We start from the raw sequence: 23,036 nt of genomic DNA, 5'->3' as shown, positions 1-23,036 counted from the left end.
TTCATAAAGGGCAATTGTACTACTATATACATCAGTTTGACATCACAGCTCCCTAACAAAAGATATTGGATTCACAGAGATGTTTATACTAGACATAAGCAAAGACATTAAGCAATGAATCGTTGTTGCGCATAACCAGAGGGCAAACTTTTCTACAAACTTGTTTTCATAAGTTGGAGATGTGCAGGTAAGGAATTCTTGTAAGCATCTGATACAGCATCAACAGTTTCTGAAAGATTGCTCTTCATTTCTGAAATTCTGGACTCCACATATTCTTTATATTTCGAGACAAAATCAACCAATGAAAAGAGTTCACGAGCACACATCTGAATTTCTTCTTCACTTTGTCTGACTGCTTCCTGCAACCTCCACTCAGATGTCTTTGCAAAAACATGACAACTAATTAGGACGCATCTAGCACTTTATGCTCTTTCACTTAATGGTATGAGTAGATTAGTAATATCAAACTTATTTTAAAAAGATCATTAATATCAAAGTGAAAGCTACCCACTTGAGAAAAACAAAGTAATTACCCACAAAGTTATAGTATTTGGTCAGATTTTAAAAATCATTCTCACAATGTAATGCCTTAACTGTTTGACCAAGCAATAAATGAGGAAATACCTTCAGAACCTCTGCCGCTTCTCTTTCCACAATATCTAAGTTATGAGCCTCCATTTGAACTTCCTCCACCATCTTCTTAGCTTCTGCTGCACAGCTATAAGTGTACTCTTGTGTTTCCTTCTTCAGCAAACTCAGTTGAGCTTCCAACTGAAATTAAAATTATTTATGCAGCAGAAGATAAGCATCAAATTAGAGATCTTCATAAAATTATTATTTTTCCAGTTCCTCTACGCCACCATTAGAAAAGAATGGCCAAGCCAAGATCTCTCGTTTTTAAAAAGCCTAATAGAGGCAACCACAGCCTCAATTGTTTGGGGGGGGGGGGTTGGGTGGTGTGGGGGAGATGTAGCAAATTTAAAAACAAGAACAAACCACATCCACCTCCACTTCCACCATCCCAACCCCTGCCACTACAAGGACAATGCCAACAAGCTGAGGATCCCAACCCCTGCCACTACAAGGACAATGCCAACAAGCTGAGGAAATCTGTCGGTGTGCCATTGGTGGGTTTTAGGGTTTTAATACGTTAGAGCACAGACTTGATTTGGGATTGATAAACTCACTCCTATCCCAAAAAAGCATAAGTTGATAAGAAAAAATGAACATAACTAATTAACCAATATACTAACACTCTCTTTCATTTATGAGCCTAGAATCCCCTTAATAAGTCCGAACAAATGTAATTTTTAATTTTAGAATGAGAAGTAGAGTGAAGATCGAACTCAAAAACCATCTAATTTGATGCCATGATCAATCATCACTTACCCAATAATTTAAGCAGACAAAAAATGGTGAATTTATCATTTAACCATTATTCTAATAAGCATTGAATTACAATAACAATAAACAATACCACAAGAAACACAAGAAGATAAAAGGTTAAAATTAAAAATAAAAAGAACACAAAAAGGCCTACATGTCTCAATACTCAAAACACTAAATATTTTTTATTAATCAACACTTCCTGATTTGAGTACAATGACACGCTTATATAGACTTTAAATCTAAACTTTTTTCGTGTAGAACTAGAATTCCTACTTTGACTGATCAACAAACTCCTAATTAGACTAGGAAACTAAAAACTTAATAAGGTAATTAAAGCCTACCTTGTACTCAAAATAAAAATCTACCTAAGATACTTAAAATCTCCTAGAAAATTCTCATAGTTTAAACATTATAAGTACAATGACACATTTTCTTTAGATCTTCAACTTGTCTAGTAGAACTAGGACTCCAATTTGAGTAGTAAAACAAACTCCGAAACAGACATAAACTGTGAATGGTAATTTCAACTAGTTTCCTGATGCAATTCCTATTTCTAAATTAAGTTGAATTTTTTAACCAGTTTCCATTTTCTATTTGACATATTATTCATAAAAATCATCAATCTCTTCGTCGTCTAATGGCTTTTGCAAATTGGACTACTATTTTCAGAACCACAAAGATTGATTCAGTGCCACATGTCTTTTCTGTCTACTCTATATTTTCCTGGAAATGGAGTAATGGACTCAAATCAACTGAGCAAAGCTTAACTATAACAGATTGGATAGGATACACAAAAACTTTGTTGCCAATTAACATTTTCTATAAGATTAAAACCATAATTTCGACACAACACAATTGGTCGGTGTTACATATACATCCCAGGCCATACCACCCGGCAAAGATCATTGACATTTCATACACAGTTTTCCTCCAAACCAAGTTGGAGGAATCACCTACAACCCATTACATAGCAATTTAGAAAACCATCCATGTATATTAAATCAGATGATTCATTACATCATTTAAAGTTTTAAACAACCTGAAAAATGCATTGCGGCAACTTTTTTTTTTATTGCTTGAAAGGTAAGTTACACACGCACCCAATGGGTCTTGATCCCACAACCTTACCCTCCACCTAACACTTACACAGGAAGAGGTGCCAATTGAGCTAGAATTGCAGCCACTTTAGTTCAACATATTATATTTAGCCCTGTGGTTACAGTTCTCTTTCTAAGTCTCTTAACAGTTTACACATTTTTCTTTGGAAAGTTTTTTTGGACGAAAAATTCCTCCAACCCACTATGTGACAATTTAAAAAACTATCCAAATGCACTTTTAGTCACATGATCTTGTTTTTTTTTTTTTTGTGGATAAGTAATCACATGATCTATTTAATAGTCATAAGTCATGTAACTTGCTTAAATGATTAAATGAATCACATGATGTAATACACGCAGATGTTCTTATAAAAGTTTTCCTTTTCCTTTTTCCTTCTTTTTCTTCAATATTTTAATCATTTTAGATCAGACCTCCTCAAATCCGTGTGTCAATTTGTTTGCTTGGGGAGGGGTAGAGTTTAATTAAGTCTTTTACAAGCATTCATGAGGAAGAGCATGCTAATAGTACTTCTAATGTCAAAATACACACACAACAATGCATTAAGGAAAATATCAAACACAAGTTGGAAACTAGTAAACCATTACCCCCAGCAAATAAGCACATATGCACACAATTAGCTAAGGAAATTGTCAAAAGCAGGAAACAAAAGTGTTGTTTAATAAATCCCTTCACAATATGCAACCTGACTCATGACAAAGTGACAACCTATAGAAATTGTTTTGAAAAATGTTTGAATCTATCTCAATTAGGACTTTAGGAGAATTATGAATTCTAACAATTCGACTACCTACTTAACAGCATCTTCAGTTATTCATCCTCCAAAAAAACTTGATATGGTTGGCGGCTTCAAGTAGAGTCAAATGCACCAGCATATCACCAATGGCACTCTAAATCCAGTCAATCTAAGAAATGGTACCATATTTCATATGATGTCATAGCTGGTTGTACATAGCCAAAAGAGATATTCAATTCTGCATTTGAGAATAAAAATTCCTGGATAAAAATTGAACTAAATGCATAGAGATTGGCTCCCTTTCACCAACACAGGGAATTTATGAAATGCCCCCCCCCCCACCCCCCCCCCCCCCCCCCCCCAAAAAAAAAAAACCCTTGTAAACTCTTCTATCAAGAATTTTATGAGTTCCAAATTTCATAATTATTTCAGGCCATTTTATCTTCATTACTTCACAATTTCATCACAGGTGATGGTTCTACTCATATTTTACTTTTTTTTCTATTTCTTCTTTTTAACAAAAAAAGAACGATGAGAACTAGGTGGTGGGTGTTAAGACCCTTTCAAAGTATTAGAGAACATAACAGTAGAATAAAATAAATATATAAGATCTACCCATCAATATCATAGTGCAAAGACCAAGTCCTGATGCACTTACTTCTTCAATGCGGTATTGAAGCGCTGTTATATTATTTCTTTTCCCCTCAATCTTAGCAGCATTTTCCTTCGATTGTTGCTGAAGGGAAATCAACTCTTCTAATTTTTCCATAGAACTCTTCTGTATGTCATCAGCATAGGAATTAAGTGAAGGCTTAAGTTTTGATTTGTAGTCAATACCCATTATCTCTGCAGGTGTAGACCCTTTGGCATTTAAAACATACTGAAAATCATTACCAAGCTTCAACCTAGAACCACAACAGATGGAGCAGTTGTATTAGAGTTTAAGATCAAACCAACATACTGGGTCAGTTTTAACACAAGGTAGAAGACAGAATGTAAAAAACAAAAAGATAAAGAAATGATCAACACACTGACACTTAAATATTCACTGAACTCTAGCTCCCCATGAGAATGGGTGGAGGATGAGCTCATAGGATGAAGAACCAACCACCAGGGTACACATGTAAATTACCAATCAAGAAAACAAAAATGACTAATGTGAAAGTGCATCAAAGGAATCTCACTGCTCTCTCAATCACAAATGTCTATCTTCACGAACTACATAAGAACATTTTATGGGAATTTCACATTTCAGGCAATGGGCAAAAACTATATAACCCTGCAATACCAAAACTCCCAATTCATTTTATGGCAAGAAAAAGCTGAATTCAAATGATATATATATATAACAGTATAAACACACACACACCAAATGTCAATGAATAGACATATAAAATGGCACAATTAACCTTCTCATGGCCTGGTTACACTCCATAGCGAGCGCCTCGAGCTCCTTAAACTGATGTCCAATCTTGGTGTCGAGATCCCAAGACTTCTCTTCCCACGTGTTCCTCGCGATCTCGGCCTCAGCAATATCCCTCTCCACGGCCTGCAACTCTCTCCTCATCCTATCCATATCGCGCGCATTCAAAGTCTGCGTCTCGACCCTCCTCTTCAGCTCCTCGTTCTCCTCAGCAATCCTCATCCTCTCCTGCACCTTGGCCTCCAATTCCTTCTCTTTCTCCTCCAACGCCTTCTCCATGGAGCCCATGCGCTCCGTGAACTCCCCGATTATGGTGTGGAACTTGCTCACATCCTCCTCCAACAGCCCCTTGTCCTTCTCGAGCAGCTCTTTCTGAGAAGGAGCAGACCTCAAAGCCTCCAACTTCGCCTCCAGTTCCCTAACGTTTCCGGACAAAACGTCGACGTTTTCCTTCAAATCTTGCTTCTTCCGCTCCAATCTCTCGACGAAATCGCCGTCCAAGGCGTCGACGGAGTCGTCGTCGCCGCGCGCGAAGTGCAGGTAGCTCTGGAGAACATAGGACTTCAGATCGTTATCGGCTAGGGCGGGAGGAGAAGAAGCGGAAGCGGAGAGATTGTCGTTGAAAAGAGCGATCTGGACGAGCCAGTGAATGATGGCGAGAATCGAAGGCCAGTGGTGAGGAGTACCGGGGGCCTTGAGAATGGACTTGTTGAATTTGAAAGGGTAATTTAGGGATTTGAGCAAGAAGGGGAGATCTTCGTCGAGCTTGGAGGAGGAAGGGAACTGGAGGCGAGAGAGGAGGAAGCGGAGGGAGTCGGTGATTTCTTTGGCGGAAGGCAAGGAGGCTTTGAAGGGAGGGTGAGAGTGAGAGGAGAGGTAGGAGTTGATGGTGGAGAGGGCCGATTGTTGGAGCGAACGGTCCTTGTAGAGGAGATCGAAGGAACGAGGGATTCCGACGGAGGAGGAAGGACGGCTGCTGCCGAAGCTTGCGTCTGAGTCTCGCGATTGGTTGAATTGACGGAACTGATCCACTGGGGTTGGCGGTGGTTGTGCCGCCGCTAATGACTCCTTTGGACGGTGTCGCCACCCTCCTGCGCCTCTCATTTTTCCACTCACTCACTCGAGTTTCGACGATCGCCTTTCTTCGCTAGTGAGGTTTTTTTGTTTTTGACTGACTTTTCCCGCTTTGTTACTTTTGGATTGGAAATTGGCTAGGGCTTTATGAAAAATTTAAAATTGAGTTCTTTGCACCGCAAATAATGCCACAACTTTTCTCTACGTGGCTTTTTTTTTTTTTTTTTTCCGTTATTGACCGTCACTTGGATTTTTTTTAAAATAATACTAAAACTCAAACAATTTCATTAATTAGCATATTTTCAAAATTATTTAGTAAACTAACATTTTGAGTGTTAGAGAGCCGTTTTTGTTGTGCTAAATCGAGTACAATAAACTCGAGTTCTATGCATGGAAATCAAGCATTACAGACTTGAGTTCCATAAAGAGATCAAACGAAGCTGAAAAAACCCAAATTACACGAAGAAGAAAAATAAACCAGAAGGAAGAAACCCAAACTAAATGAAGAAGAAAAACAAACCAGAAGAAACCCAAACAAGAAACACGAAGAAACAACAAACCACAAAGAAGGAACAAACTGGAAAAATCAAACTCAAACAGAAACCACAAAGAAGGCAAAACCCACGAACCCAGATCTCCCTAACCCAAACCATTCGGCTCAGACTAAACCCAGGCAGCAATAGCGAAGGTTCTAGGAGGCGGCAGCAGCAACGACGAAGCTTTAAGCGAAGGTTTTCCTCTAATTCATTGTTTTTCTTGTCTGGGTCTTTGGGTTTGATGATGTTTTGTTATTTTTCTTGTTCTTTGGTTTGATGATGTTTGTTGTCTACTATTGCTCTCAAGGAAATCGAGTCTTAAAGACTTAAGTTACATGGAACTTGAGTTCTTCACACTCGATTTAGCACAACAAAATCGACTCCCTTACACTCAAGATGTTAGTTTGCTAAATTGTTTTGCTAACTAACGAAATTGTTTAAGATTCAGTGTTATTTTGAAGAAAAAAAAAATCTCCGTCACTTCTACATAAACTTACTTTTTCTTCACTAATCATAGTTAATTATATAAAAAAGTTGTAGAAGAAGTTATGGCATTATTTATGATACTATAATTTTTTATAAAATTTTTGGAGATGATGAGGTAGTGATGATTGATTTTGGGTTGGAGTTGGGCACAAGAACATCCACATCCGTTGATGCAAAAATTTTGTAAATTTTGCAAAAAAAAACCTACTCTTTCTATTTTACACCCTCATTTTCTATTATACACATTTATTCAAATAAAACATTCATCTTCACCCACCATCAACAATCAATCCACACCCACTGTCAACTCACCCAGTCACCATCATCAACCCACCATCATCAAGCATCAGCATCAGCCGCCACCATCAACCCACCATCACCAAGCACCATCATCAACCACCATCATCTCAAAACCCATTGATCAAACAAAGAATTAAAAAGATCAAAACCCCAAAACCCATTGATCAAACAAAAAATTAAAAAGGATCAAAACCCCAAAACCCATTGATCTAACAGAGCTTCAGTGGCAATCGATGGTGGCATGGCAAGAGCTTCGGCAAGTGAGCTTCGAAGTTCGCATCAGTGAGTAAGCTTTGGCAACGATTGCGGCGGCATGGTGAGAGCAAATGTGGCACGGCTTGCTTCTTCAACGGCTTGCTTCTTCGTTCATCAATGGCAGCCTGCTTCGGATATCGGTGAGTGAGAGTGAGGGACTAGAGATAAAAAGAGAGAGAGGTGAGAGTGAGAAGCACTAGAGAGAAAAAGAGAGAGTGAGGTGAAGGAGAGAGAAAAAAAATAGTAAAATATTAAATGCAAGTTTTTTTTTTTTAATTATCAAAATGTGTAAAATGAACTACTTTTTCTATTTTGCAACCACTGATGTGGTTGCTCTAAGCTGCTTTTAGCATTTTATGCTCTTTCATACTTTTGGAACAAAGTTTTTCTCTCTATACTAGTTTGGAGAAAAACTCTTTAAACTTCTCATATATCTCTTTTTTAGGTGTAAATTTTGAAAATCTAACTGTTAAATTTCATGTTCCTTATGTTCTTAATATGCATATCAAATTTTGTTCAAATTGGATGTTATTTACTATTCGATCAATAAACTTATTTTTTATACACAATTTGAGATCATAAAAACTTGAAATTTTAACATTTACTTGATGACATAGGGATTAATCTTTGGTCTTCTTGAAATTTTGCAAGCATGAAGGAAATAATAAGAACATGCAATACAACAGTTAGATTTTCAAAATTTACATTCAATATAAAGATAAATGAAGAGTTTGAAGGATTTCTCTCCAAACTAGTTTGGAGAGAAATTTTGTTTATACTTTTGAGTCAATGATAGTTTCCAATGTTTCAATTTTCTTGTTATTAAAAAGATATATAAATTTCAATTTTCTCAAAAAGATGTGTATGTATGATTATCAGTTATCACTCTAAAAAATGTCAAAAATACCCATAATCTAATTAGATGGTCATTATTCCTAAAAAAAAAAATGGGGTTAAAACCATAAGTTAACAAAATTTAAAAACAAAAAACTACTCAAGAAATCTCGTTTTAACTTCCCACTAGGCAAATACAAACTTTTTATCTAAAAATTAGCACACACACATTTGATACTTTTTCCCCTAAACATTAGCACATACTAAACTAGTGGTTTACTCATTTTTAAAATCCTAAATTTAGCTTCTTACAAATCCCTTCTGGTGTAACAAAAGGCTAATTCAAATTGAAACAATTTTTCTAAAGCAATTATCTTTGTCTCAAAATAAAGCAAGTAATGTTTTTGAGCTTGGTGAGAGAGTGTAATTTAGTGTATGTGTGCGCACGCGCGCTTGTAACAATTAGTTTATTTCTCCAAAAAAAAAAAAAAGCATTTATATGTATAAACACTAAACACATCTCAACTCACATCTCCCACGTTATCCTTATCTACAAGCAGTTATTATTTAAGATAACCACTTAGTGTCATCATCCAAAAATGGGGATGAATGAATAAATATGATACTAAACTCAAAATAAGAGCCTTATTGCACGCGTGTGTGATGAGACTAGTGCGCGCGTGTATATATATATATATATATATCAATTTTCTTTCTTTCATAAACATTAGCTGTCTATGAGGTTTTGGGGGAAATTGTCTGACTTGCCAAAAGTTGGGCACCACTTCCTTGTATGAAGAAAAGGTTACCATATTTTACAATAATTGAATTGATGATTTTTTTTAATAAATAAATAAAAATGATAATTAGGGTTTTTTAATAGTTCTCGTATCTTCTCATTTCATTATTACCATCACATTATCATTGACCATTAGTAATTTTAAAACTTGTCAGCGGTGAAATTTTGTGTGTCCCTAGACTTATTGTTTTGTTAATTATTTGCTTGCAATTTTAGGATAGAAAGGTGGAAAAGAACAAAAATAATAATTCCTCCCATTTTTCATCTAAATTGGATTCAACTATAGGCGAGAGAACAAAGTGAAAAATAAATAAATGGAATTTTTTTTCCATCTTAAATAAATTTTAAATGTTTTATTATAAAATACTTATTCTTATTCACACACATTTAAAACTACATTTAGGTTGGCCCTCTTGAATATACACCACTGTAAATTTTTTTAAAACCTTCTCCTCTCTCCTCATGTGTGTGTTAAAAATACTTAGTATTCTAAAAAAAAAAAAAAAAACTACATTTAGGCAGGCTATGTTTGGCTCGATGTAAAATGTTTTCCAAGTGTAAAATTTTTTCAAGTGAAAATATTTTTAGTTGTTTGGTTGCATTCTAGAAAATACGCCGAAAAATGGTTTCTAGTGTCTGGTTTGCACATAAAATTATTATCAGAAAATATGTAAATACGTCGGAAAATATGTCAGACGGTGTCTTCGCCGAAGCTCCTCTCTCTCTTTGTTTATAGAGGCCAGAAAATAGAAGTGTAATTTGGTTGAAGGTAAAATAAAAGTATAAAATATTTTACACTAAAGAGACCCCAATTTTACAGTTAAACTGAAATTGATTTCAGTTTGACTATATTTTCTGGTCCAACCAAACACCTAGTTGGGTGTAAAATATTTTCTGTATATGTTTTTTGGGTGAAAAAATATTGCATATAAATTAAAACTAGGAAGAATAGTTTTCAGTAATTTGATTTTAGTATTGACTCAGAATTAAACTAAGGTCACTTTCAATCCTCCAGCAATAGGATAGTTTAAAATTCATCCCTATATATTTTTATTGTGTTATGTTTTTTTCCCTCAATCTTCAAGATCAAATCAATTTTATACTTAGAAATTGACAATGTACACAAACCAAAATTGTCGTTTAGTCTTAAAATAAACTGAGTTTTTTTTTTTTTTTTGAATCCAAATAAACCAAGTTTTAGCTTAACAAAACACCATTTGGATTGTGCTCTCCCTATGTTTTAATGTAGTCATTTCGAGGAGAAGTATAAAATCATACGATCGATTGATGAAGTTGAATCCTTCTACGTATTTATAACTGATAAATTTTTTGATTCAAGTATAAGATATGATGAGCTTATCTACTTTTTGGTAGAAGCTTTTAATAGATTGGGGAAAAAAAAATCTATCTTGACCATGTAGGAGATGATATTGAGATTTTGAGAATGCTTTTAATAGGCAGATGTGGAAGTCGAAAAAATAAACCTGAATTTTTTGGGGTATCCCCTCTCAATAATGAGTTTCATAATAGAGGCTCTACTAACAATGTTTACAAAATTAAAATTTGTATTGTAAATTCAAAGAATACAAATGGAAAAAAGTTCCAGGGCAGGAAAATGTAAAGGGAAAAGATGATAGATGAAAACCAAGAACTTCCAAGTTCTAAGCATGCAATGATAATGGTTAATGAGAAGAGGCCAGTTTCTAAGAAGAATGCTATTATAGCCTATAGGAAAGGACAAAAAGTTTAGGTGAATTTAGCTTTCCGGGGTTACAATACATTATTACTTTACCAAACTATGTTTATGTTCTGAAAAATTGTGAGACATGTTTGTTGGCACAAAGCTCAATATACATGAATTTATAAATCAATTCCTGGGACAGTTATTGATGGACATGCAACTTTATGTGCTCTCTTCTTCAACAGCAGCATAGATCTTTTTAATTTCCTCAACATCATCATAGCTGCCAAGGAATACAGGAGACCTTTCATGTATGTTGTTTGGAACCAATTCAAGTGCCTGCAGTATCAACCACTTTGATGAATTAACCAACAAGAGGAAAAGAGATGTGGAAAATTCATTACAAGAATTTCCAATGTTGAAATTGATTTAGTTTTCTCATTAAAAGCAAGAAGAAGTTCCAGAACGAGATTCTTCATTGCTTCCATTTAAAGAAAATAGTTTGTTAAGTTTGAATATAAAAAAATAAATAAATAAAGTTATGGCCCCTTGGCTTTAGCTCAGGACCTCAGGTGGTACAAGGACGAGTAGATCAAGACTTCAAGTATTAGTTTTATGATTCCAATTTACAAGCAAAGGACCAAAAGAGAAGAAAATATTATAGAAACTTGTTTACACAAATTAAGCAGTGATAAGCATCAAGCAAAACAAAGCTGTGCTCAAAGGAGATTTGTCAATACCCGTTGCTTGCCAGTAAAAGCTTGACCTCCCGCTTGCTCCATCAAGTATGACATTGGAAAGACTTCATAGAGAAGACTGTTTTATGGAAGTTAAATCCTTATTATTTACAAACAACTGCAATGAAAAAAAAAAGCATACTAAAAGAAAATATTTGAACAACTAATTGGGATAGCTAATCCTGTTCAAATTATTGTGTATTTTCTATCTGCTTAGGTTATCTTCTGAGGATTCTAACCAGCAAGCATAACATACCGTAGTTTTCCATTTGGGCTTTTCTTATCAGCAGGGTACATAAAGATACCACCATAGAGCAATGTTCGGTGAACATCAGCAACCATGCTGCATTAAATAATGTGATTAGCCTAGCAGAGAGTACTTGTGATTCTGTTAATAAGCAGGGAAGTTCATGGTCCAAACTCCTATGTGACTTAGCGAAAGGCAAGGTAAAGCAATTAATCGGTTAAGGAAATATAATTTGTATGCCCAAAATAGTAGATAACTATAAATAAGAAAAATCATTCCTGGTTTCACACAAAAACAAGAAAGGTAAACAATCAAAACTTCTTTGTTTTTATTGTTCATTTGGGAATTCCATTTACTTCTTTTTCCCCACCTTTTCTTCCTGATAACTTTTGTATTCTGTTCATCGTAGAAGAGTTAAAATGATGATACATGCCGGAATCATTTGTTGAGATAAGGGAAGTGTTATTATTATATACATACGGATGTATGGTTTATAATTTCTTGGAAAATCTTACATAACCACCATCTCATAGTAGCAGAGTTCTAGCATTAACTGTAGAATTGGATATTATCATATTACTAGAGATAATCATCAGAGGTGAACTTAAAATATCTAATTTCACACTTAATGTACAGATAACTGAAATCTAAGGTTGATGATTCAAATACCTTCCAATGTATCTAAGGGACTTTGGTGATGAACCATCTTTAGGGAACTTGCAGTTTTCCACATACCTGGAAATCAAGAATGTCAATAACTTTGACACTTAGATGTAATGACAGGAGGAGTGAAAAGCACATACTTGGCAGTTGCCTTGTCCCAGTTTTTGGCATTTCCTTCGTTTATTGAATAAATCTTTCCCTTCTTGGGGATCTGTTAAAATGAAATCATGAGCAGAAATTTAAGATGAATCTTGTTTCAAATGTGCAACTTCCAATTTTATCTGTTGCATTCATGATACTACTATATAATTAGAACCATGAAACATTTTGGGACATGAGGTACAAGTTCTTCAGAGTAGTCTCTTTTTCTAGGGTCCAAATTTTGCTTTTTTTGAAATAAAAGGAAAGAAAAAACCTGGAAGTAATTCCTCTGCCTTGGCTACCAAACCGAGCATAATGTAAAGAATTGAAAGGAGATAACATGCTGGAAAGTCCCAAGTTATACATGAGTCATTATAACAAAAAAAATTAAATTAATGTATACCTTGATGTCAGGATGAGTTAATATGAACTCTCCAAGAGATGGATCAAGAGCGAACCCATTGACACCATTTCCAGTGCTAAGTACTAACTGCATATCAAAAATTATGCAACTATTATTGTTACTGAAGTGCCAAAAACACTATATCTGATAATAAGACCTGGTCCAAAAAAAAAAAAAAAAAACAAAACAGAACCAACTAAGGAATTTCAACTACTTGTAAACAAATCATCAGGGTTAAAAAGCACACATAAAACACTGAAATGGTTGATTTAAATAATTAACGGAAATTTAAAAAAGAAAAAATTACTCAAACTATTTTGTGTAAAAAAAAAAATTGTATATAATAATGCAAGAGAACAGCAATTGTTCCTACCGTGCATGAGCTTCCATACATGCAATAACCAGCTGCTACCATTTTCTCTCCAGGTTGCAGAACATCTTCAAGACTTAGGTCATCCTTATGTTCCACCATGTAAATCCCAAAAATCTATATGAAAGAGTAAACATACAACTTATCACTCTTGAAATCTAGAAAATATATACAAAGAGATCCAAAGCATGAGCAAGCTATAGGATAAGAGCCATACTGTTCCTATAGAAACACCACAGTCAATGTTTGACGATCCATCCAACGGGTCAAAAACAACAATATATCTGTACTATGATCAAGAGTTTCAGAATACATAATAGAGTATGGGTCCATATAATTGAAGTATTTAATTGGAAATTTAGTAGAAACCTTCCACGCTTTGATGGATCGACAAATGTAGCGACTTCATCCTCTTCAGAAATCAGTATGCTCTGAAAAAATTTTCAATAAAACATGCCCAAAAAAATGTACTATTAGATAATGTGAAAGTGGTGAAGAGATTCCTTATTTGATCCTTGTCACTGAAGAGCGATTGTAAAAATAAATAAAAAAGCACATAAATGGAACTTCATGACACATCTTGTAATGTGTTAATCTATCCTTAAATGTTATGCACATTTAATCTCTATCCCCAAAAATACCATATTTCAGAATATGCCGCAAATTTAATTACCTGGAAACCCTCAAAAATTAATCTAAATCAATGTGTACTGAATTAGTTCTTTGTCCAAAAAATTTGTAATTGGTGAGAGTCTTTGGTATAATTAGTTAGATGAAATTCCAATAGAGGCAGAAAACTTGGATGGACTTACTGTTTGTCCGCTGCTAATTAATGCCTTGACAAAAACTTCATTTGAAAGCACATCCATTTTTTTCTGTTCTTCACCCTGAAAATGGAACAGACAAATCACCTTTGTTTTAGGATTGAAGCAGAATAAAAAAGATGAGTGGGATATCATAAAATTAAACAATCAATCCCCCTATAATACCACAATGAACTCACCTGAACATTGGTCTCGCCAGCAAGTCCTATGAGTTTTGCAAGGCCTGCCTGCAAAGCGAAAAAAGTACATCTATTATGGGATGGGAATAATTTTGGACACAGTTTAGTTTCTGGTAATAGGGGAGAGAGAGAGAGAGAGAGAGAGAGAGAGAGAGAAATCAAATTTCGCCTTAAATGGGATGTTAAATAACTCTTAGTCGTCCCCAATCTTATATCTGGTATTATTAATTCTAATCTAAAAAACCAAAAATTTTCATGGCTACCTACTAAACCAATCATCTCTCTCTCTCTGTCTCTGCAAAACAAATGGAAGCTTTGGGCACTACATACAATCTTTTTTTATCACAAAATCTTTGGAACTACAGTGTATGAATCATAAAAGAACGAATCATCACTTAGAATGCATTAAGACTGATGATAAAGAGTTATCATCGTAAGCGGACGTTATAAGTTAAAATCTCTCTTGAAAAAAAAGCATTAAGACTGAAAATGAACGTGTGTATATATATGTGTGTGTGTGAGTAAGAGATTGGAAAAACATGACAGGCAATGAAGAAATGAGACCTTGCTAACTGCAGAGCACACGAATTTGCAGCCAAGAACAATGTGATTGAGCAAGATGGTGAACGCACCACGTGCCTCGGGGTGCTTGGACTGCTCATTAAGAACATGACGCGTGATGGTCATCAAGTCAGTTCTATGAGCTTCAGCTGCATGATCCATTGCTAAAAAGAAAATGGCTTCTTTGTTTTGAATATCTGATTTGATTGATAATTTGATATACGTGAGCAGGGATTTTAAGAAAAGAACAGAAAGGAATATAAAGTATTTGAGAATAGTATAGACTTTGATGACAACTGGGTCTGTGGAATATAATCAACTAGCTAGAATTGGTAATGACTGATGAGAGGAGAGAAAATTTGGGTAATGTGATTGGAATGACAAGTGGTGAGAGGCCATGAGTGATGATCGTTGTTGTGGGCAGTGAGTTGAAGGAATCAATAAAGAATCAATCGCTCAACTAGTAATAAGAGATCTGAAATTCAATTCTCACTTATACCAAAAACTGATTGGTCTCTTAATCTGATTCTAAAAAACTAACATTAAGAGCGGATGCCATTGGTTGAAACTGTCTTAAAAAAAAAAAAAAAAAAAAAAAAAAAAAAAAAAAAAAAAAAAAAAAAAAAAAAAAAAAAAAAGATAAAGAATCAATCAAGATAAAGCCTGAAATCATTGTCTCTATCTGTCTCACAGATACACGTAAGGTATACCCGTTAATGTTCCTTTAACATGGAAGTTGGATCCAACAAAGTGGTATAACGTTCAGGACATTTATTATGTGGACCTTTTTTTATTGTGAAGTGGTTGATGTTTCTTCATCAAATATACACCTCAGACCCTATAAATATATATATATATATATATATATATATATATATTATATATATACACCTCAGGCCAATAATGTGGTGGATTAAACTTAAGTTTTTTGGATTTAGGTCGTACTGTCCATTACCACCCAAGTACCCCTATAGCCCACAGATATTACTTTTTAACTAATTTTACATTACTTAATATCTTTCTATTAGGTTGATATTATAAAAATCATTACTAAATCACTTGCCTCTTCATTCTTAAAAAGGACACCATAATTTTTTTTTTTTAAGTATAAAAAAATGCACACCAAATTTTGTATTAATCATTTGCTTTACTATTTTATTTTATAAAATTTAAAATTCAACAATAAATAAACCCTTAAAATTCAATATTTTATAGTTATGACCTTGATATTTCACTAGTATAAGAAGTATAATATTAAACAAATCCAATATCAAGTTAGTAATTAAAAAGTATAATGATAAATAAATTCAGTATCAAGTTATTAAATAATATAACATTTACAAAGTAAGTTTACTAATTGCATAGCATCGTTACTTCTCAATATTACAGCCTTTGGAATTTATAAATAATAATAAAAAAGCAAAAGAAAAAAAGAAAAAAAGGACAAGTGGCCTAGCCATTTACGTCAACACATTTTTAATTCGAATTATGGAAATTTTGGAAGGTACAATTTAAAAAAATAATAATAATAAATTAATAATGAAGATAGAGAAGATTTAAATATTGACTATTTCCATTGGAAGGCACAGTCACAATTACTACAAATAATTTACAAAATACTCCTTATGTCCCACTTTTTTTGTCCTATTTATAAAGTCAAACTTTTTAAGGGAACATCATCAATTGTTTTGTCTACCTTTTAAAAATGTATAAGTTTCTAAAACTACTCTTAAAAAAATTTATCAAAAAATTGAATTAATAAATTAATAGGGATATAATAGGAATATTAGTAAATTAATGACAATAAATATGATTATATCACATTAACAACATAATAAATAAATATCTTAATTAGTATTTTATCATGCATTTTAAAAGTTGACACATCAATTTATACATGCTAGACAATAAAATTTTTAGTGCATGGAGCACCACTCTTTGAATATTGACTACATTTTTTTTTTTTTTTGTTTGTTGATAATTTAATAATTAAAGGAGGGTGCATTTGAACCTGGGAAATCTCCATTAAAAACACTAAAGACTACCAAAATACTCATTTCGTCCCACTTTTTTGTCCTCTATTCCATTTTGAAAAATCCAAAAATATTGTCCTGTTTCTAAAAATAAAAATCATTAATTTACTAATGTTCCTATTAGCATTCACAACAATGGTGCTAAAAAGCTATATTGGTATTTTTAGCTCCTCAAACCCCTAAAAACTATGCTGCAGCAGTGGAGGCAAAAGCAAAATTTTTACCTGTTCAGCTACAGTGCACATCCATCTATAGATGTGCACCATAGCGCAAAACTAAAAAAAAAAAAATATATATATATAATATATATTTTAATTTAATTTTTCTCTCTCTTTTCCATTAAAATATTCTTTTTCTCATCTCTTCCTTCTCTTTTTTTTCGTCAAACTCAAGAGTCTCAGCCATCTCTCTTCCTTCTCTATCTCTTCGCTATCTTTTCTCTCTTCTTTTCGCGTAATTGACGATGGCGTGGGTTGGTGGATTTTGTGGATGGCATGATCAGCGATGGCATGGGTTGGTGGGTTTCATGGATGGCGTGGGTTAGTGGGTCGGCGATGGCGTGATCGACGATGGCAATGGCGATGGTGATAGCTGGTCTTCTCTTTCTCGATCAAGCTCAGATGGTGGGTTTGATGGTGGTCTGGGGTGCTTGGCGATGGCGATGGTTGGTCTTCTCTCTCTCGATCAAGCTCAAGTGGTGGGTTTGATGGTGGTCTGGGTGCTCGGTGATGGCAATGGCGATGGCTAGTCTTCTCTCTCTCGATCAAGCTCAGATGATGGGTTTGATGGTGGTCTGGGGTGTTAGCTCAACACTCTTGGTCTAAAAATCAAGCTTAGATTTGTTGGATTTTTGGCACTAGTTGTGGGTGGTTGTTCTTTGGCAGTAGTTGTGGATTGTGCCATTTATGGTTTTTTTTTTTTTTTTTTTTTTTGTTGTTGTAGAATGTATAATTTTATTGGAGTAGATATATTATTTTATTGTAGTAGATATATTATTTTATTGTGATGTTTATATTATTTTATTGTATTGAAAGCTAAAATAGATCTATTGTTATAGCATGTATGCAGGTAAAATAGATAAAGTAACTTTTGGAGGAACGAAATAATTATATTTTTAGCCCTGCTGCTGTGGATGTTCTTATACCTCTATTAATTTACTAATTCAAATTTTGATAATTTTTTTAAGAGTAATTTTAGAAACTTATAAATTTTTAAAAAGTAGATAAAACAATAAATAATATCCCTTTAAAAAGTTTGACTTTTCAAACAGGACCAAAAAAGTAAGACAAAAAGAGTAGCTACAAAGCCCTTGTCTACTTCATGCATTACTATATTGTAATTTACAGATTTGGTCACTAAAAAGTTTCATTAAAAAATAATGCTTGGTGGAACCTCATCATTATGCGGAAGCATGAACTCTTAAAGAACCTAAAGAGGAAATAAGGAATGAATGTAAGCACTTGGATTATAGGACAATATCCACACCGTCTGAATCGACTTTTAGCTACGTAATTGAAAACAGTTTTTGGAATTAGATTAGCAACATAACTTATCAGCACAAGCCATCTTGACAAGTATACACGCATTCATAAGAAATTGAAGCTAAATCCGTTATTGCACTAAATACCGTGGTTAGTTCCAGTGTGAATCTGAAGATTCAGAAGTTCCAGGAGCCACACTTCCTAGAATAGGCATTGTTCCACTAGTAACTCCAATTCCAACAATATTGGCTTTGGCTGCATTGCATGAAATGCAGCATGAAGTTTAGTCCTCATTCCTCTACACTGCTGACCCGTGAAGAATGTCAGCGATTAAAAAATCCTCAATGATGCAGATTTATCCATAAATTTATATATGGCCAGAAAGAATAATGGAACAAATGCCCCTTAAAAGAGAAGCAACTGATCCAATGCCCAAAAAGATAAAATGAGGAGAGAGAGAGAGAGAGAGAGAGAGATGATCACCCCTGCAACTGTTCTCTGGAAAGTTCTTTGCAAACTGACATGAAAATTGAACTAGGCTTACAACAATAGATATAAACAGATAAGACTCAAAAATCCCACCACGGGAGGAAAGATGATAAAACTTACCAGTTTCTAACTCAAGGCAACTCAGTTCATGGCTAAAACATGAAAAATGAAAAAAAAAAAAAAAAAAGCAAACGAGACTACTACCAGCTAGGTTCCAAGACTAGCCACCTTTTGCCAATAATAAGTTGGCTTCTAAGACTCAGCGAGACAGCGCATAACATGTTCCAAGCTTACAACCCCAAGCATCCAATACACTAATATCCCTTCTCTATTAATAAAACCAGAGCTTCAAAAGTCAACCAAACTTAACTCACATATGACACAAGACTAAGTGAAGTAGACTCTTGATTCACCACCAATCTCTCCCTCACCAACTCAGAAGCATTTCCGGTGGACAATAGCTGGGCCAGATTCATCATATTCACCCTTGGATATCCACATCTGCAACATAGGAAATGAAAAAATCAAAAAGGCAACCAAGTAAGATTTGCAAACTCACACACTCAACTCCCCCAATCACCAAATCAAATGGAGCAAAACCTTCAACAATTCTTTTAGAAACGCAAAATGTGATAGCATATTGTTTACCTGTTGGAAAGTACTGAGAGATGCCAAGATTGATCCTCCAATCCAGACACTGTACTTTCTTTCGGGAGGTGCAACCACCTTGATCTTCATGCTGCTGGGAGCAAGAGCCGTAATTTCCTTGCTCATCCGATCAGCAATTCCAGGGAACATGGTTGACCCACCACTAAGCACAATGTTGCCATATAAATCCTTCCTGATATCAACATCACACTTCATAATGGAGTTGTAGGTAGTTTCATGGATACCCGGAGCTTCCATACCAATGAGAGATGGCTGGAAGAGTACTTCTGGGCAACGGAACCTCTCAGCACCAATTGTGATAACCTGCCCATCAGGTAACTCATAGCTCTTCTCAATTGCAGAGCTGCTCTTTGCAGTCTCCAACTCCTGCTCATAATCCAGGGCAACATAAGCAAGTTTCTCTTTTATGTCACGAACAATTTCCCGCTCAGCAGTGGTAGTGAAAGAGTAACCTCTCTCAGTGAGGATTTTCATCAAGGCATCAGTTAGATCACGACCAGCAAGGTCCAACCTAAGAATTGCATGGGGAAGGGCATATCCTTCATAAATTGGCACCGTGTGGCTCACACCATCACCAGAATCCAAGACAATACCTATCCAAGACCAAAAATCCAGTGAGCATTCAAGTAAACAATAGAGAAACTAAAGACTGCCCAGGGGGGTTCACAAACCTAGTAAGGAATTCTAGTATCTCCCAAAACTTAAAAATATTACAAAATGACAAGAAACAAACCAAATTCACTGCATATGGCACAATAATTCACCCACTAGTACTATATTTCTTTATCCCCTATTTAGTTTATTAAAATTCTATCTTATATTACAACAACATATTTCACATTATTACAAAAATTTTAATATTATTCCCCACTTCCAATTTTTTTTTTTTTTAACTCCAATCAAACTCCATTTGGCCTCCAACTTTTTCAAGCTAGCTACCGGATTTGCTCTAGGAAATACTGCTCCAAATTTTTATGGGCACACACTGCCCAAGATTGAGAGAGATTAAGATCTCTAAAAGCCACATATCCATGTGTTCCACTTAAGTGATAAAATTAAATTGAGCTTGCCAATGTTCATGATTGAAAATATTACCAGAACTTGACATCTATGACTACAGATGCGAACCTGTTGTACGTCCACTGGCATAAAGAGACAGAACAGCCTGGATAGCAACGTACATAGCAGGCACATTGAAAGTTTCAAACATGATCTGGGTCATCTTCTCCCTGTTGGCCTTAGGGTTGAGTGGTGCCTCAGTAAGAAGTACTGGGTGCTCTTCAGGGGCAACACGAAGCTCATTGTAGAAAGTGTGATGCCAAATCTTCTCCATGTCATCCCAATTGCTAACAATGCCATGCTCTATAGGATACTTCAAGGTGAGGATACCTCTTTTAGACTGGGCTTCATCACCAACATAAGCATCTTTCTGACCCATACCAACCATGACACCGGTATGACGAGGTCGCCCAACAATACTTGGGAACACTGCCCTAGGAGCATCATCACCAGCAAATCCAGCCTGCACATATCAGAAGGCAGTAGAAATCAATAACTGTGTTCTAAAAAGCAAAAGTTGCCATAGAACTTATTAAGCAAAATATTCAACCATTATAGTACAGTGCTCTCCATACTCTTTTCTTTTCTTTTCTTTTCTTTTTGTTCTTTTTAATAAGTGCAGTGCACTCCATACTCAGTAGCTTTATATAAAGCACTAGCCATTGCAGAAAATGGAACCATTGCCAAAATGATGCAAGGCCATGTAAAACCCTCATTTTGATTTATTGTTACAGATAAAACAAATGAACTCTATAAACTGCACATGAAAAATGCACTAACCTTAACCATTCCAGTTCCATTGTCACAGACAAGAGGTTGAATATCCTCGTCAGCCATCTTTTATGCTAACCCTGCGCAAAGAAAATGGTATGAGGTAGAAGGAAACTACTACGCAAGGTCCGACTAACAGCAGCCCAAACGACCGGAACCTCAAGTTTTGCTTTGAAAGTATTTTTATTTGTTTTGCAGCACCATAATGCAAAATTCACATAACAGCATTAACAAGATTATGCGACCTTTTGAATCTCTAAAAGAAGGAGCAAAAATAATATGCCAAAAATAATTGAGAATGAAAGCATTTTTGAGCATTTTCCTTACAAATTGCCCCATCTTTTTAGATCCAGAGATAGATACACTAGTAAACCCCCCAAGGACTTATTTTTACCCAAAAAAAAAAAAAAATTACAATTGAAAATAGAGGAACAAATCTTTTAAAAAAACTGCTTCTAACAGTAATTCTTTTACACCAAATGTGGTGCACAAAAAGCAAAACTCTCTCAACCAACCTCCAACAGAACAGTTAGTAACACTGTCAATGATCATAACAGATGCTTTTTAAAATAAAGTCAGACGCAACAGAAACACAACAAATACAAGTGAACAACAATAATTTTTCGGAATAACATATATCACTCTCTGAGACACCAATTTTCTTTAAAAACGATAACCATCACAATCTGCTTCATATTTCAACCTCAAAATGGGGTATGTTTCGGCTAGGAAGCCCGGACATAGACACGGGTTCAGATACGGACACAGGTACGATACAGTGACACTAGCAATTTCTGAAAAATTATAACATAAAATGGCCGTACGACACGGGTACAACACGGTACGGCACCCTAAATAAAGTGTCCGTGCTCCCTAGTTTTTCATTTTCATTCACAGTATTTCTAAGAATAATTTCAAGCAAACACGCCACTGAATGCTTTTTCTTTACATAATCACAAAATTGAAAATTCACTGATTTCAAATATACCAGTCTCTATGTATAAATATTTTAATATTTTAAAAAATCCTATAAATAGCACTAACCCACAAGCTTCTTTCAAACAAACAGAATTTTTTTTTTTTTTTTTAATAATAATAGTTCTTTCTTAATTGTACACAGAATTTCAAAGACAAAACAAGCAAACATCTACTGAGTATGCACATGTACTGATGTACATATGTCCATACATACATAGATCAGTCAGAATCTGATTTCAAATATGCAAAGCTAACAAAATTTTGTAGATCAGAGAATATAGAAAAATCCCAAAAGAAATAGATCTACACATACCTTGTTTGTTTACACAAAAGCTTTGGCCTTAAGGAAGAGAGATTGGGAGTTGAGCTGAAAATGGAAGAGAAATTGGATACTGATGCTGATGAGTGACCCTTATAAACCCCAAGTTACTGTTTCGAGTCTGTTTGGTTCCTAGGTGGAAGTTAGCCTGGGTAAGGCTATTAAATTATGGGACAAAGTTAACCAGGTTAAGCTTTTTTCTTTTTCTTTTTTCTTTTTTTAATTTTTTTTTTTATATAATTCAATAATTATCACAATAGTAGAAGGACCAACTGACCCTAGATAGGGGTTGGAAACATTAAATGTGTGTTTGGCATCAGTTATATGCTTAGTTTTTAGTTTTTAGTTTTTAGTTTTTAACTTTTATATATATAATTTTTTAAAAACCTCACTTTTTTTTTTCTATTTTTTAGTAATGCTAGAAACATGCCATTTTTCATACCTATGTTCATATCTGGCTTGTATGTAAATTCTTAATTGAAC

General features: G+C 34.7%; 3 protein-coding genes across 3 annotated transcripts; all 3 read right to left on the bottom strand.

The window, feature by feature from the left end:
- Positions 1-5,885, bottom strand: LOC112005232 (kinetochore protein NDC80 homolog). The gene is made up of 4 exons (XM_024037482.2): positions 4,651-5,885; positions 3,900-4,146; positions 625-771; positions 1-380 (listed from the first exon to the last, which is right to left on the bottom strand). Exons 1-4 carry the CDS (start codon positions 5,766-5,768, stop codon positions 153-155), a joined length of 1,740 nt encoding a protein of 579 aa, XP_023893250.1. The 5' UTR covers positions 5,769-5,885; the 3' UTR covers positions 1-152.
- A 4,581-nt stretch (positions 5,886-10,466) lies between these two features.
- Positions 10,467-15,206, bottom strand: LOC112005255 (fructose-1,6-bisphosphatase, cytosolic). Its single transcript, XM_024037504.2, has 12 exons — positions 14,758-15,206; positions 14,194-14,241; positions 14,003-14,077; positions 13,560-13,621; positions 13,408-13,474; positions 13,194-13,307; positions 12,821-12,907; positions 12,417-12,487; positions 12,283-12,348; positions 11,623-11,709; positions 11,370-11,445; positions 10,467-10,968 (listed from the first exon to the last, which is right to left on the bottom strand). The coding sequence occupies exons 1-12, from the start codon at positions 14,914-14,916 to the stop codon at positions 10,852-10,854; spliced, it is 1,029 nt and encodes a 342-aa protein (XP_023893272.1). The 5' UTR covers positions 14,917-15,206; the 3' UTR covers positions 10,467-10,851.
- Positions 15,207-18,760: 3,554 nt separating this feature from the next.
- On the bottom strand, positions 18,761-22,678 carry LOC112005250 (actin-7). Its single transcript, XM_024037498.2, has 5 exons — positions 22,548-22,678; positions 21,266-21,336; positions 20,555-20,948; positions 19,406-20,019; positions 18,761-19,258 (listed from the first exon to the last, which is right to left on the bottom strand). Exons 2-5 carry the CDS (start codon positions 21,320-21,322, stop codon positions 19,193-19,195), a joined length of 1,131 nt encoding a protein of 376 aa, XP_023893266.2. The 5' UTR covers positions 21,323-21,336; positions 22,548-22,678; the 3' UTR covers positions 18,761-19,192.
- Positions 22,679-23,036: the final 358 nt, after the last annotated feature.

This window comes from Quercus suber, unplaced genomic scaffold (assembly GCF_002906115.3).
Source record: "Quercus suber isolate HL8 unplaced genomic scaffold, Cork oak 2.0 scaffold_79, whole genome shotgun sequence".
Lineage (NCBI taxonomy): Eukaryota > Viridiplantae > Streptophyta > Magnoliopsida > Fagales > Fagaceae > Quercus > Quercus suber.
This window is presented reverse-complemented; position numbering and strand designations above follow the sequence as displayed.